Source organism: Urtica dioica, chromosome 7 (assembly GCF_054948205.1).
Source record: "Urtica dioica subsp. dioica isolate 48M chromosome 7, U.dioica_male_clone48M_v1_H2, whole genome shotgun sequence".
NCBI classification, from domain to species: Eukaryota; Viridiplantae; Streptophyta; class Magnoliopsida; order Rosales; family Urticaceae; genus Urtica; species Urtica dioica.
Window position 1 is genome coordinate 45,864,030 of NC_142762.1, and position 16,346 is coordinate 45,880,375.

A 16,346-nucleotide genomic window follows, 5' to 3' on the forward strand; every position below is an offset into this window, starting at 1 on the left:
TTTACGAACCTTCAATTTGTGGTTATGTTATGAATTCATTTGCTTTTCCGGGTGTGAATTTCATGTTTGTATTCTTGTTCCTTCTTCAAACGGAGCGCAACACGACGAAATATTGATTTCAGCAACTTCCATGGCATTGCAGACCCATTCTGGGACGTCGCCTTTTGGAAACTACAGATCACAATAACATACCAAAAGCTAGTTTAGCGTGTAATTAATTATTGATCCACGGCAGCATTCTTTCCGAGAGATGAGAGAAGAGCTGGTGATGGAAGTGAAACTTTCAAGAAAAATATTGTCATTTCAAGGGAGTAAAAGAATCGAAAAGTTAAAAAACGAGGCTTACCATTTTTCGGAGAAACTCGTTGACAAACCTACAATAAGAAAAGGAAATGTGTTTTCATAGGATTGCCATTGACAAACTTGACCAAGAAAAAAATACTAGTAATGTAGGACATGAAAAAGAGAGGACGTACTCTGGAAATCTCTCCTCGAGTATAGAAGAGTGTAGATCTCTGCTGAGCTGCAATTACGAGGAAAAGAAACCAATGGATTACAGAAGTCACGAAAAACATTGCGCAGCGAATTTCAGTATTACCTTCATCATGTAATACAAATTATGATAGGACACAAGTTGAGATCCCATAGCGTCCACTGTAACAAGGCTATGAATGTATGTTCTGCTATAGTTTTTGCATACCTGTCGTCATGAGAGAAACATGCAAATAAAGTCGATATAAATAACAAGATAAACCAAGCAACGAATAGTTTTTCAAATGCATACCATACAATCACACGTCGGATCAATAGGCCTACTATCGCTGGCCATCGCTTTGTTTTTTAGTCTTAGTACACCCTGTACAAACCCGTTAGTCAACTGGAATATCTCTCTAGAATCATCATTGAGAGCAAATTAATTATTTGAATATTTTTGTTACAACTCACAACCCATTACCTCGGGAACGAGAGCCGAGCCAAAGCGAGCAGTGCGAGTGGGGTAAACACAGTCGTACATATCAGCACCCAAGGCACTGCAAACTACGATATCCAACGGATAACCGACCCCCTGAAAAAGAAAGTCGGTGCAAAATTCAGGGACACTGTTAAAAAGAAACGTTAATCGGTTTACGAGGGGTTAAAAAAAAATTGGAGTACCATAACGTATCGTGGTTTATCCTCAGGCAAAGCGGCCGTGCACTGAGCAACGACACGCCAAAACGAGTCTTTATCTTCACCGCCGGCAAGACCGCCGATGGCATAGCTGTCATAGAAAGCAGTGTTTCTCGTGAGCTGTATCGCATATCAGAAGTTGCTTGTACCACATAGAGTGAATTAACTATGACTGGAAGAAAGTAAATACTGCAGTTACCCTGGTAAATTTCGGTTGACCAAGCCCCTTACACAGATATCCCTGATTTAAAAATAAATAAATAAAAACAAAAAACAGTTGTGCTGTAAATATAACAAATAGAATCCTCTAACCAAAAAAAAAAAGTCACGGCTCTGCCTGAAATTCACCTAAGAACAGGGTCCAAGCCTCCTTGCACAATACCAAATAGGTTCTGCTCTTTTGGTCTTTTGTGAGCTGATCAAAAGGAATGCAAAAAATGACACCAAGTACGTAACTAAATAAATTTTTAGAAGAGTTTGATTGAGTAATAAACCATCTGATTCTTTAAAAAACCCAACATCAACAAAGGCTCTAATCTGCGACGCAAAATTATCGGCATAACCATCGCGATTACTTCCATATATATTGATAAGACCCTGAATATTCCATTACTCAAGAAATAGGAAATACAAGATATTACAAGCTCTCGAGAGGCTTGTTCTCTCCCTCGGGAAAATTCCCAATACTAATTACTATACTGTCCCTTGGGTCCTTACATATTTTTACCTACTAAACCGGGAATGAAACGAAAAAACAACAGGATTGAACCTAACCAAAAATATCATATTTAAGGATATACGTATTTTTTTGCTGATCGGTGTTATTAGACCAACCTTATTTGCGTCTCAAGCTGCAAGGAAATATGCAACATTCTTATTTTACCTGCTATACATCTGTCTATCCATCGAAGAGTCCGATACATGGCTTCCTCAATTCTCGGACCAGTAATGGTAGTTTTAACAACATCGTCGAGAGCCATAATTATGTCTGCTCCGATTCTGTTCTGCATGATTCATTGGCTATATATCAGATGCTTCGGAAGCTATACCGGAGTTTAAAGAAATGGATGGTAAGGAATTCCATGATATTTTCCCAATTCTACCTGAATTTGAATTGATTCCTCGGGCGTTAGAAGCATCGGCTTTCCATCAATGGGAGACTGAAATAAGAAAATACTCAAATGAAGCATCGAAAAAGATAACAGAAAGTACTAAATTGACAGCATTACCTGAAGTCATCTTTTTTAATAAAAATTTCTTAAAATTCTCGCACAAAAAGAACAATTGAAGGGAAGAAAAAATAAATTAACCTGAAATGTTACACCCTTTTCTGTGATGTCAGCTAAATGTAGTAACGATACCTGAAACATTATCATAAGAAAATAGCGGATATCAAGAGAAAAAAAAAAAGAGTTGTAAAATTTATTCGATTTTCGGATCTCGAAAACCGACCATCTGAAATCCACCAGAATCGGTGAGCAACGCTCTGGGCCAATTCATGAACTTGTGGAGACCACCCAAGTCTTCGATGAGCTCAGAGGTCGGTCGAAGAGCCAAATGGTACGTGTTTCCAAGTATTATCTGGCAACCAATCTCCTCGAGCTGTTTAGTGGTCAAGCCTTTTATCGTACCTTTCAACAACACCGAAAAAAAATCTTATCGACAAAACGAAATCGCTTGATACGGCAAGATTAGATGTTTGTTAGATAACACCATTTATGTTCTGTGACAGAGCTGAGAACGAAACTTCGGTCTGACCTTGAGTCCCGACGGGCATGAAAAGCGGTGTCTGAGACGAGAAATGTGGGAGTATCAGATTCGCAGCACGGGCACGATTGAACCTCCCTAAAATCTGACAATAGTTTATAAAACCAAATTTAATTTAAGCATAAAGCACAGATATTGCTTCAATGTCAATGTGTATTTACAGTTTTGATTTGCTTGTATAACAAAATAAATAGAGAAATAAAAAACGACTTGAGCATGAGCTCTGACTCGACATTATTTTGAATCAATTTCTTACCTCAAAACCAAGAGCCATTTTCCTCCGAATCTTCAATCAGTCCTGCCATAATTCAAGTTTTCACGCGAATACACATATTACGAAAGAATGGAAGGCAATATTACAACTGGATAAGATTCAAATAATAAACCCTAATTCCAACTTTTTATGCTACAACACACACACGTATATACATATACACGGTGTATGTATGCTTGTATATATATAATACAGAGTAGAGACGTGAATTTGCATATACATACACGTATATATACGAACAATGAAAAGAAGAAGAAGAGACTACTTCGCTTACGATGAAATGTGAAAGAGAAATCCAGAGAGAGAGAGAGAGAGAGGGATGTTTGTTCCTTGGCGGCGGGACTTTGGCCAGTAACGTGGGTTTTTGCTTTTTCTGGGTTTTCTTATTTTGTTGCCTCTGTTTATTCATTAGTACAAAACCCACGGAAGTGGAAACATCTAAAATTGTTTTCCTCTTTTCTATTGTTTTTGTCTTACATGATCGTGTCGCATCATATCTAATTACCTTTCTAATTAAATTGCTTTCCCATTTATAGAAATGGACGACAATGTTAAGAGGGCGTTAGATTGTAGATTCTGAGTGACCTATTTTGTCTTTGTCCTAGTCCTAGAGTATTCATTTTTTTAAATTATTATCATAACCTAGATTATTCAATTATTCATTTCATTGTTGAAAATATAAGATGTATGAAGGGATTGGCACTAATGATTTGTACTTAAATATATATAACAAATTATTAGAAAAATGTTGATGATGATATCAATTATAACATAAGAGAAATTTGATAAAAATATTATAAATAACACATTAAATTTAATTTTTATTTAAAATCTATCAATTATAGCATAAGAGAAATTTGATAAAAATATTATGAATATCACATTAAATTTAATTTATATTTAAAATTTATTTGTTAAATATCAAATTTCATGTTTTATTAAATTACGAGTCAGCTTAATGGAAAAATGATAAAAAGATATATAAGTTGTGGCGTTTAGTAATGTACATAATCTAAAACGTGCTGCAATTAAATAGCAAATGTGAGTTCTAACACATAAAGTATTATTAGAGAACATATTATTCTATAAGATTAAATACACGAATCCCCGGAAGTCTAAATCGAGTCACAAATCATCCCCTCAACTTCATTTTTCCACAAAATCGACTTTAAGCTCTCGTTTTACTTCATTATTACCCCTTCCGTCCAAAATAGATACTTTCTCATCATCTAATTTTTTAGCATGTGACTCTCACATGATCAATATATAGATAGCATATTAGTAATCTTGTTAAAATAAATAAATAAATAAAATTTTATTAAACAAGTGAAATAAAGAGTAAAATTAAAAAGGAAAAACAACCATTTATTCAAACTTATTCTTTACTTTTTCTCTCTCAAATCTATTGTGGATTAAAAAAATATATCTCCACCATGATAATAATAATTAAGATATTTCTGTATTGTTACTTTGCTTCTCCGATGGAGGGAAAAATCAACTATGAGAGCTTCAAGGACGCCTCGTTCTCGTACCCGAGGTCCGACCATAAATCCACGGCGGCCAACGCTCGCACTTCCAAGACCACTGCTGACGAGGGCGAGATCAGTGTCTTTGGCGGCGACCACTACTTCAACACGCCCCTCCAACCCATACACCCTGACCGGAGGCGAGATTTCAGAGGCGGCGACGACGAAGATAACAACGACGCAGCCTCCGTTGCCACTGTCACGGACGTCGAGCGCCTGCTCTAAGGGAAGTCGGAGTAGCGCCATGCTTCTGAAGTCCGGCTCTGCCGCTCTTCGGTGTTCCTCGTCCTCTCAGATCGTCCAAGTCTCTTTGCTAGCTTGATCGTCCAAGTCATGATGGAATCATTAGACCGCTTCGAACATTTAATATTTTTCTTGTTAGGATAACGCTGGATCGAAAGAGCAAGCTTCAATGACGTTTGGCCTCCGAACTGGACAATGATCCAATCGGGACGTTCCAAATCGATGATGTTCAGCGCGTCTTCAACAGTCAACGGTTTCAAATCAATGATGTTCATAACGTGTGGAAAAGCCCCCAATTTGAACTTTGAAGTTTTTAATTTTGTAAATAATAATAATAATAAACAATGATATTTTGATAAATTGCACATATTTTAAGTTACATGTGACTTCCACGTCATTAATATTTTAACAGAGCGAAAGGAAAATTGACGAAAGGAGCAATGGTGCAGCAAAACGAAAGTTCAAAATCAATTTTGTGGTAAAATGAAGTTGAGATGATGGTTTGTGACTCGGCCTAAAGTTCAGGGAAAATTCAAGCAATTAATCATAATCTATATTGTTAGAATTGACTTAAAATGTTTAACTAAAAATATCAATTGGTGTATTTATTTAAGTATCAGACATCATTCTATATTATTTCGCGAGCTAATATTGTATTCACGCATATTATTGATGCTAAAAAATAAAGTTGACACACAAGCATAGAGTTATTAACATATGAATACTTATGTTAGAAGTATAGTTGATGTAATTAGAGTATTAATAAAGAGAATAATAAATATTATAACGCAAAAAAAAAAGACACTACAAACTTTTCGATGTCATTTTCGTAGAATAGAGTTAGTTGTAACAATGTATCTGATAACAATGTATAGATTTCGTATTTGAACAACAATGTGTCTGACGGTATTTATATTTTGCATGCCCTTAGGCGAAAACAAAATACACATATATACGATATTAGCGTATTATCAATATGCATCATGTGGACCAACGTATTTATTAAGGTATTGCATCAGACAAATGTGAATGCGTATGAATCAGTAGATTGTCGTATCCTTTAGTGGAGTCCAGTACCAAGAATGAAAGTTCGGAAAAAAAAAAATTGAAACTTTTTAGTCCGAATCTGTATTCTTAAGCTTTATACATATGGATCCATGAGGTGGTACCGTGGTAGCACTAAACTAAATTATTAGGATACGTTGAACTCCCAAAAAAATGAATTTCAAACATTAATTATGATGACAAGCCCAATAGATTTGATCTATAGTAACTATGTCACTTAATTGAAAAGGAAAATCATTATCATATTATCATGAACAAGTTATCATTTTTTTTTATTTGGTTTTGAACTTTTGAAGAGGATTAATGATATGTCAACGAATGAATGCTGATGACTTTGTTTGTAGTATTACGGTGGTTCGTCGTATATACAATGTGGTCAAAATGCGTAAAGAAATAAATGTATAAGAAATTAAGACACATCAAATTTATTATTTGCTAAATAGTCAGCATTTTATTAATTATAGTTAATTAGCCACTGATTCTATTAACAAATCATGTGTTCGATTTGATATTTGAGTGTTTTTCACATAGGGTTTCAATGAATGTATTTGATTTTTTTTTTAATTCAGCTATGGTAGACATGTTTTTAAATTGTTATAAATCCTATACATGTGTTCCAATCAGGGATTGAAATGTCAGGTAAATCGGAAGAAAATTGGTCGGTATATTGAATTTTTGGTATTTCCTGTAGCAGTACGAACAAAACCGATAGATATCGGAAAAATCGTCGATTACCAACATAAAATTAGATCGGTTAACGAAACTCCAAAAACCGTCGGTTACAAGATTATTATGTATTTTGTAATTTGCATTTGTATTGGAGATGCTCAGAGACCTTTTATTTAATTAATCAATTTAAATTTTGAAGTACTTATACAACGTGATAATAATAGTATAGTTTATGTTCCCTTAAAAGAAATAGTATAGTTTATGACTATGTATTCTAATTTTATTTTGAAGCAAGAATTCTCAATTAAATAACAAAATTTTTATGTAAAGACAAGTCCAACGGTAATATTTATTTTTAGAGGAGAAAAAAACATACCGAGTAATTATTTAATACCTGAGTTCTCAGAAGAAGAAAAAAAAAACATTAAAATCTAACGGTTCCAACTAACACAGTGGGTCCCACTAGGGGCTAAGATTCAAGAGGCGGATTTGAAAACCCAAATTGAAATCGAATTCACAGAGCCAGAAGAGTCCGAGCTTGATATTCTGGAATCTCTTTTCTGAAGCGCACAAACAAAATACAAAAATGCCAAATTGCAAAGGCAGAGAGAGAAAAAAAAAAGGAGCCAAATAAAGTAAAGCGTGACCAAAGACCGACTGAGCGATAAAATAAATAAATAAAAACTTAAAAAGCCACACAAATATTTATTCATTTACGCGTCATATTTATCTATTTTTCTTTTCAATTTTTTTATTTTTCCCGTGAAAAACCAGTTCGTAGAGTCTCTCTCTAGCTCGCTCCCGAAGAAACCCTAACTTTCAAAATCTTCCATTTCTTGATTCTTTCTCTGTAAATCCTGCCATATCTCCACGATTAGTGGATTTCTAGGGTTTCAATGTTATGAATCTATGAGCAAGGAGCCTGAGGCTAGCGAAGGATCTGGAATTTCGAAGAGAGTAGCAATGGCGTCGGATAAAGAGGTCGAAGGTCAGCTTTTTGAATCTGGGAACAAGCTCGTCGAGCCTCCTTCTTCTGTCGACGAGCTTCTTCCTCTTCTCGATGTAAGGCCTTCATTTCTTTGTAAATTTCTTATTGTTATGTTTTAGGATGTTTTGGTGCTTCTTGTATTCGTTTCGTACGGGAACTCGTTTTCTGTTGGGGTCATGTGTGTGTTTTTATAGAGAATGTGGTGTTTTGTTTTGTGGAATTGTGTGACGTTCGCTTAGTGTGCGTTCTTCTGGATCTGTTTTCTATACTTGCTGGTTTTGGCGTTTTGATTTGTGCTATTAAGTTCTTTTTGTGCGCTTGGGTTTGTTTGTTTTCCACTGGTTTAAGTTTACTTGGTATATTTAGCTTCGTGAATTCCTTTAAAGTTAGGGTTTTGAGAAATTGCATGTACTTTGTTTGCACTTTCCAAAGAAAACATCTCGTTGTATTTGGGTTTAGAGATGGGTTCGGAAGGCGGATTTTATAGCCTAGGAATTAGGCAAAATAATTTCTTGTGTATGACTAGGACAGCCTTTGGAATACCATTTCTTATTCAATTGCATATATGTGTTTCATTTGTTCGGGGCGAAATGTGCTTAAGGGCTTTACATTTGAAAGAAAATTGTAATTTAGTTTTTAACAGATTTTTAAAGTTGTATAGATTAACATCTTCAATTTGGTCCTTTCTTGTTGCCTCTTCCCATCTGAAGATCAAGCCATAACATCTTCTTCTTTGGCCTGATGATTCATGGTGTAAGGCTTTTATTGAGAATTGTGTTAACCCGATAGAATCAAAGTTATTACTGTTTATTTATTTGGCATGGTTGCTTCCTCCTGGAATTTTATTTATTTATAAAGAAAGCCATACATATCTCTAATGAGCAAAGTCTTCCTGTTAAGAATAGGCGCAAAAGTGGTGATCACAAACTCTAGTCACCGTCAAGGTGGTCTGCTGAGTATGTTAAATGTACTTGGGATGTGTTTCACATAATTTATTGAACGGCATTATATATGTTTTTCTCAATTGTTTTTTTTTTGTTTGTAAATGCAGAGCGTGGAAAAATGTCTATTGAACGTTGAGCAGTCACCTGGTGAATCAATGCAAACTGCACTGGCTCCATCGCTGAAAGCATTGGTTGATGATAAGCTTCTAAGACACTCTAATGTTGATGTCAAAGTTGCAGTTGCATCTTGCATTAGTGAGATAACAAGAATAACTGCACCCGAGGCTCCGTACGATGATGACCGAATGAAGGTACTGAGAGTCTTTTTTATTACTATTTATTTGTTTATTTATATTTACTTCATTGTTTTATTTTTGTATGTTCAGGAGGTTTTTCAGCTTATTGTATCATCTTTTGAAAATCTGTCTGACAATGAAAGTCGGTCATACGCGAAGAGGACCTCTATTCTTCAAACTGTTGCAAAGGTCAGGTCATGTGTGGTGATGCTGGATCTTGAATGTGACGCCTTGATAGTGGAGATGTTCCAACATTTTCTTAACTCGATTAGGTACAAATTACTGCAATCTTTATTCACATACAATAATATATATCATCAATAAGCGTTGTAATAATTTTGTTACGAGGTCAAATAAATTAACAGCAGCATTTTCTCTCTTTTATGGAGCAGCTTTTAGTTGGTATAGAAAGAATTTGTATATATGGTAGTCCTCAGAGGTGACTGTCCGGAGGATTTAGATAATTCTACGATGGATCTGTAATAGTGTGAACTTTCAGAATTAGGCATTAGTATTTTTAGTACAGAATAGGCACATAAATAGCTGATAAATACCCGTATGTCTAACCCCAAGGGGTTGGTCTAGTGGTAAGGGCGATTCTTGGAACCTTGTACATCCCCGGTTCAATCCCCCCCTGGACGCAACAATTGGGGCATTGGGGTAGTCTCCCGGTCGATAATGCCAGGCCTCGTGGATTTTAGTCGGGTCTAATCCGGACACCACGGCTATATTGTTATGGACACTTGTTTTCACAGAAAGTATAGGTTTCGAATTTCGTATGCAGCTGTTGCTTCAACGTAGATGTTTCAGCTTATCATACTTTGCTATCCACCCTGGCCTCTGGAGTCGTCTAGTAGGAATACTAGTTATAGCTGAATATTAGTGCAATGATGGTTTTCAAATGAATCTTGTTGGTGGTTCTTAGTGTACTATATGAATACTGTTGAAATTGGAAGGAAAAATGTTTTATGCTCTTTATATTACAAGTTTTTAACTACCTTTCTACATGCATAGTACGTATGCTATTTTTGTTCGTCTATTTGTTTCAATGACGACTATAACTACGTATCCTATTTTTATTTATCTATTTTTTTTTTCAATGGTGAATGTAACTAATGTTTGCTGTTTTTTACCTCAAGGGATCATCATCCGGAGAATGTCAGTACAGCCATGGAGACAATAATGACCCTGGTTTTGGAAGAAAGTGAAGATATTTCTGTGGAGCTACTGTCCCCCATACTGGCCTCTGTGAAAAATGACAACAAGGTTGACTATTGTTTTGAGTTGCAGTTGGCCAAAGTATTTATTTTTCTAATTTTGTTATTTGATTGTCAAACAAACATCTGTTGGCAGGAAGTTCTGCCCATTGCTCGAGGGTTGGGGGAGAAGGTACTCCTAAACTGTGTCGACAAGGTTAAGCCATACCTGGTTCACGCTGTAAAAGCATTGGATAGTGACGTAAATGATTATGGTGAAGTTGTAGCTAATATCTGCCAAGGTGTAGATGGTGATGCTGAGAAGACTCAAGTCCAAGCTGATGAAATTATGGTACACGATCCGGTTCTTAAGATTGAAATAAATTGCTTCGATTATCGAGTATTAGATTTTTCACTCTTCTCCAATACCTTTTTTCCCCCCGTGTTGTTTGCCTTAATTTAGTTATTCATGGAATCTTTTCTTTGACTGTCGTTGTCATTTCGCTTCATTCTCCACCGGCCTTTTTAAAAAAATTCCACATTATACACTGCTCGTATTTCCCTTAAAATGTAAATTGACATGCTTCTTAGTTCCATTGTATTTGCGCCTTTTTATGAATTATTTTTTCTCTACAATGTTGCTACTTTAGAGTTTGACAGTTCTGATGATGCCTTTATTTGTGTGAAGACTTTCCTTATTAATTTTACGTCTCTTTTTATTATTATTATTTTTTAACGAATTACACTTGTTTTTATTAGGCTAATGAGAGAGAGACAGTGAAACCGTCATCAAATAAGGAAGCCCAGGCATGATGTCTCTCTAATGCTATATCTCCCTGTCATACATGTTTTTTTGGCCTCGTTTTCTGCAGCTATATCCTCAGATCTTCGAGATCTTTCAATTGATTAACATGTATACTTCGTTAATTTAGGACGATGAAGAGGTTGCAAAAGAGGCAATGTCAGAGAAAGTCGCCCGTTCTGGTGATAGGTCTCCGCAATCTGCCCTGAGCAATGGTGTTGTTGCACAAACTGGTGAAAGTGCTTCTTTGGAGGATTCAAGCTCCATTAAGAAGCAAGAAGACGACCATCCTATTGAGAATGCAAATGATTTGGCTGCAGAAAATGCAGACAGTTTGAACCCTGTAGAGCTAGCAAATACGGATGAAGAGGCAGCAGTGACCTCGGAAAAAGAAGCAGCAGCCAGTTCACCAGTGAAACCATTAGAGAGTCCACATGTTAGCAATGAAAAGGCGCAAGAAGATTTACCAGATGGTGAAGGTCAAACTGATGATATTCCTTCTCCGCATCATGCGGTCCCATCTGCAGAGGCAGCAGTACCTGTAGAGAAAGAAGAAACGTCAGATGTTAAGCTTTCCCCGTCTAAGACATCGGAGCCTGCATCTGCGTCCCCAAGTCGGAAGACTTGTGATGAAATTCTTGAAAAAGCTGAACCATGTGAGAAGGATAGTTCAGGTAAAGAGGTCTCACCATCTTCGGATGATTCCAAAAAGGTTGCTGATGCGACGAGTGATCAGGAGGCGAAGCCTGATGCAGCAGATGCTCAGAAGAAGATACCAGCTGCTAGCTCTGTCAAGACTAAAGCTTCAGAAGATGTCGATGTACCCATGAAGGACGTTGAAACGACAATTGTGCCCACGGTAAAGCCGAGTAGGTATGCTCGGAAAAAGGTGCTACCTTTTGATTCTGATGAGGTTAAAGCTTCAGTAGAGGTTGATATACCCATGAAGGACAGTGAAGACGCTAGTGATTCAGAGGTAAGGCAAAGTAGGCGCGCTCGGAAAAAGGCTGCAACTGGTAGTTCAGGTGAGATTAAAGCTTCAGCAGAGGTTGATATACCCATGAAGGACAGTGGGGGCGCTAGTGATTCAGAAGTAAAGCATGGTAGGCATGCTCGAAAAAAGACGACAGCTGGTAGTTCAGGTGATATTAAAGCTTCAGCAGAGGTTGATGTACACATGAAGGACAGTGAAGCCACAAGTGAGTCAGAGGCTAAGCCCTTGAAGCAATCAGCTAAGAAAGTTGACGGAGGCAGCAAAAAGAATGCACCCATGAAGGACAGCGAAGCCACAAGTGATTCAGAGGGAAAACCCTTGAAGCAATCAGTTAAGAAAGGTGATGGAGGAGGCAAAAAGAATGCACCGGTAAAGGAGAGCGAAGCCACAAGTGATTCAGAGGATAAGTCCTTGAAGCAATCATTTAAGAAAGGTGACGGAGGCAGTAAAAGGAATGTAAAGACGACCTCTTCAAAGCCGGAGGATAAGAAAACGTCTGCTCGTCGAAAATCTGTTGGTGAGAAAGATGTTAAAAAAACTCCAGCAAAAGATAATACCAAGGTACATTTCTATTTTGGTGCTGCTGAACTTCACTCTCCTTTTTATTTCAGTGAATTGGCTATTTCACTTTCTTTAAATCCTATCAGCTATTAATTTTGTGTGTGGTTTTGAACTGATCAGGATACAGTTGTTTCACCAAAGTCATCAGGGAAACCAATCAAGGATGAAGATAATGTGAAGGAGACCCCGAAGACAGATACAAAGCGAAAACGTACTCCAGGCAAAGAAAAGGTGCGTATTTTATGAACTGGGTTAGTTTTTCCTTTAGAGTGCGACTAAACTACGCTATACTAAGAAACAAACATCACATAAATCACATCATGGTTTAATTTCCTTCAAATTAGAATATTCTGATTGATGTGCGACTGGAACAAGATTCCTATCAAAACCACAAACATCTCGTATGTCAAGTATTGCTGTCATTACTTTGGACAAACAAGTGTCACATGCAGTTGATTATTTTTTATTTGCCACCACTGCTTTCTCTGTCACGTGGTCATAATTGGCATGGCCATTGGGTGCTAAAGTTCTGTAATACTTTGTATTTGTTAAACTTAAATCCAGTCTGCATGTTGAACAAGAGCTACATTTTTGGATTTTTTCAACCTAATTTGTATGATTGATTTTGTTCTTTGTACAACTTGTCTTTTTTTCCCCAAATTACAAACACAGGAGAAAGAATATCGTAGTAGTTGGTTTTTGCTAATTTGTAGTTTGTTTTAGTCACTTGGTCTTAACAACAACTCCCCTTTCTCTTACCGTTGTTTCTCAGGAGCCTGCTAAAGATTTCGGTGAGAGCCTGGTTGATTCGAAGATTAAAGTTTACTGGCCAGATGATAAGAAGTACTAATCTGGCTTTTCTTTATTGCTAAAGTTGCTATTAAATAATATTTCAAATTTTTTTTTGGGCATACTGAATGGGGTGGTATGCTCTGTCCATGATCTCTTACGCTAGTTGATGTTTTCTTTATTCACGAAATTTTCTTACAATCTCTGATTGATGACTTTGCAGGTACTACGATGGTACTATTGTATCTTTTGATTCAAAGAAAAAGAAGCACACTGTAAGAGAGAAGTTTCCCTCTTTATTTATCGTTTAGTTCTTTTGTGCTTTGTAAGTTAAACTTAACATTGTAAGTTATGACATTATAGGTTTTGTACAACGATGGTGATAGAGAAATATTAAATCTTAGAAATGAAAGGTGGGAATTTATCGGACGTGGCTCTCGATCAGATGAGGTAAGTGGAGCTTTGTATAATTTTTTTTTTTTAAACTCTTGATCTTCCTGTATCTGTGTAAGATTCATGCCACCACACTTTGTTAATAGGAAGAGGAAAATGCTCAATCAGGTCCCGAAGATTCCACAGAAATGTAAGTATCTTTCCCTAAGCATTCCACCCGGATTCCTGTGGCTATTATATTTAGAATATTTAGTCTTCTGATATTGTGCACAACAAAAATAGGGTGTTCCTTTAATATTTATGTAGTCCTTAGAAATTACTGCAAAAGTTTGACAAACCGAAATCTAATCAGTGTTTTGGTTTTTTCGAATCAAATCAATCGCATATGTTTTATATTCTAAGGATTGTGTATGTTACTGCCTAAACAAAATGATTTCCCACCTTTTTGCCATCAAATGCAATGTGCCATATCTATAGTGCTATACCTAGACTCTCAAGGACAAATTAGAGTTGAAGTCATTAAGGTTAGAAATACTTTATATGGAAGCGATTGATTCACCTCTCGAATTGTGAATCGCTGTCAATATTATCCTTGATTATTCCGAGTCCTACCCGTGTCAAGCCTCAATCATTTAAATCTGGGAGTTCAGTGATCCATTGGGGTGCAATGACAGTTAACGGGCAACATTAATTCCTTATGTTTATTCACATTACATATATAAACTTATTCTGTAATTCAAATCTTTACGTCAATGATCAATGTTACAGGCCTCTGAAGAAGAGGAGCAAGATAAAGCCTGATGAGCAAGCTAAACAAAAAAAGGTCCAAGCATCTCCGAAAAAGTAAGAACATGTTCTTGGCCAATTTGAAAAGTCTTTACGGATTTATTTATTTATTATTATTTCTAATATTTCTAGCATGATGGCGGATAGGGGCGGAGGAGGTTCATCTAGCAAATCCAAGTCCACCACCCCAAAATCACGGAGCGGTAAATCAGACAGCAAATCCAAGGATGAAAAACCTGCCAAGTCTGCCGGAAAGTCGGAGGATCAGACACCAAAAGCAGGAGGGACTAGTAAATCAACCATAATTTCGTTTAAATCGCCGAGCAAGTCGAAGAACAGCGAGTCACAGACACCCAAGGGAAGCACCAAATCCAATGAGGAAAGCACCACCAAGTCCAAGGCAACTACCACGACCCCTAAACCCCAAGGGAAGTCAACGACGAAGACCACTGCCTCAAAGGACAAGTCGGGCCACGGCATTACCAAGCCTAACGGCACTGGAAAATCGAAATCCGGGTCATCTTCGTCAAAGGCGAAAGAACTCGAGAAAATCGCCGAGGAAGTAGAAGAACACGACGACGAAGACATGGGCTCGGAGGAATTGAAAGGGAAGTCGAGGGGAGGAGAGGCGGTCAAGTCGGGCAAGAAGCGACGAAGAAGTGTCAAAGGCTAACGCTCCACTCGATTCATTGTAGACACAGCCAAGTGAGTTGTCGTAATATTCGGTAGTTTAGAATGTTCTTTCTTTTTAGTTCTATTGTAATAGTGATCGTAGGATTAAGTTGATTTTTCCTTTCTAGTAATGCTTTTCTGGCCTTAGATGGTGATTTCTTGTTGTTGCTGAGGAGGAATTAGCAGACTTTTGGGTTAGTTTTTCTTTTTAACATTTGCGTTTTTTTCCTTCTTTTATTTATTGTGGTTATTGTTATCGTTATGTATCATTAAGAAAAGCAGATAAGTGTCGCAGATTGCAAACTTCTTGTGGTCGGAAATAGTTTCATGGTGCTCAGATCTGGCTTACTTGCATTTGTCTGTGCCTTCGTACCCAGAAATCACTAACCTTATTAAGGTTACCATTGAATGTCAATGACTTATTATTGTGTATTGTTGAATGATTTAAATAGCTTATCGGCTAATTCAATTTTTAACGTCTAGGAATTTTAAGCTTGCTGGAGAATTTGTATGTTGCCGAGTTTTTTCATTATGCTAATGCACTGGACGCATTTAGGGGCAAACATGATTGGGCGTGGTAGTGAATTATCCAACGAATTGCTGTGAATAGCCATTTCTCTAAAGCAAAAAAGTTCCTTTGTAGTTGAGAAAAAGGAAAGGTAAGTTAATTAATTGACGACCTACTTTTATTTTATATATATATTTTATCAAAGGACAAAGAACATTGGCGAATCTTGTGCTACATGAATTATTTAATTTTTTTTGAAAAACCTGGGCAAGACCAGGGAGTATCATTAATGCAGTTCTGCCATCAAAATGTCACAACATTCAGGAGGAAGAGGAACAAGCTCCTCTCGAACAACCAGACCCTGAAACAATAAGGCCTTGGCTAATACATGAGAGCAATTTGATTACATTCTCGAGGGATAAAAGAAACATAAATAAAGAGAAGCTTTCAACGAGGAGCTATGATACTATGAGGAGGTCGGATTCGTTCTAGGCGAGGGACCTTTTTTTAAATTTTTTTTATTAAATCGACCTCCCCGATTGCACGAGTACCCTTTCCAATCCGATGGACCTAGTGACTTGCACGGCTGAGGAGGTGATCGCGTCGATAGAGGGGCTATAAAGAAGCTTTTATTTGTCATGTGTCCCGTCATAGTAGTACGAACCACTCCTCTCCTGGACTCCGACACTGCGTGGAGGGGGCC

At 37.0% G+C, this 16,346-nt stretch overlaps 2 protein-coding genes across 3 annotated transcripts; one reads left to right on the plus strand and one right to left on the minus strand.

The window, feature by feature from the left end:
• Window positions 1–35: 35 nt before the first annotated feature.
• Window positions 36–3,666, minus strand: LOC149392160 (uncharacterized). Of its 2 annotated transcripts, none has more exons than XM_089619586.1 (16): window positions 3,486–3,666; window positions 3,194–3,235; window positions 2,929–3,022; window positions 2,623–2,801; window positions 2,481–2,531; window positions 2,274–2,330; window positions 2,054–2,174; window positions 1,519–1,585; window positions 1,370–1,411; window positions 1,156–1,261; window positions 956–1,066; window positions 785–856; window positions 599–700; window positions 477–523; window positions 347–374; window positions 36–171 (listed from the first exon to the last, which is right to left on the minus strand). In XM_089619586.1, exons 2-16 carry the CDS (start codon window positions 3,209–3,211, stop codon window positions 61–63), a joined length of 1,206 nt encoding a protein of 401 aa, XP_089475712.1. In that variant the 5' UTR covers window positions 3,212–3,235; window positions 3,486–3,666; the 3' UTR covers window positions 36–60. The 2 variants fall into 2 exon arrangements, with proteins under 2 accessions (XP_089475712.1, XP_089475713.1); XM_089619587.1 differs by having other exon boundaries at window positions 3,477–3,666.
• Window positions 3,667–7,426: 3,760 nt separating this feature from the next.
• Window positions 7,427–15,567, plus strand: LOC149392161 (transcriptional regulator). Its single transcript, XM_089619585.1, has 14 exons — window positions 7,427–7,776; window positions 8,754–8,957; window positions 9,033–9,214; window positions 10,082–10,208; window positions 10,296–10,490; window positions 10,898–10,945; window positions 11,071–12,495; window positions 12,616–12,726; window positions 13,268–13,338; window positions 13,508–13,559; window positions 13,648–13,734; window positions 13,824–13,867; window positions 14,446–14,520; window positions 14,611–15,567. The coding sequence occupies exons 1-14, from the start codon at window positions 7,624–7,626 to the stop codon at window positions 15,134–15,136; spliced, it is 3,300 nt and encodes a 1,099-aa protein (XP_089475711.1). The 5' UTR covers window positions 7,427–7,623; the 3' UTR covers window positions 15,137–15,567.
• Window positions 15,568–16,346: the final 779 nt, after the last annotated feature.

Coding starts and splice junctions, on each gene's coding strand:
- LOC149392160 (XM_089619586.1), bottom strand. Junction 2,532..2,622: donor ATTCTGGTGGATTTCAGATG/GTCGGTTTTCGA, acceptor ATAATGTTTCAG/GTATCGTTACTACATTTAGC. Junction 524..598: donor ATTTGTATTACATGATGAAG/GTAATACTGAAA, acceptor TCGTAATTGCAG/CTCAGCAGAGATCTACACTC.
- LOC149392161 (XM_089619585.1), top strand. CDS start 7,624: ATGAGCAAGGAGCCTGAGGCTAGCGAAGGATCTGGAATTTCGAAGAGA. Junction 10,946..11,070: donor CATCAAATAAGGAAGCCCAG/GCATGATGTCTC, acceptor TCGTTAATTTAG/GACGATGAAGAGGTTGCAAA. Junction 13,868..14,445: donor CCCGAAGATTCCACAGAAAT/GTAAGTATCTTT, acceptor TCAATGTTACAG/GCCTCTGAAGAAGAGGAGCA.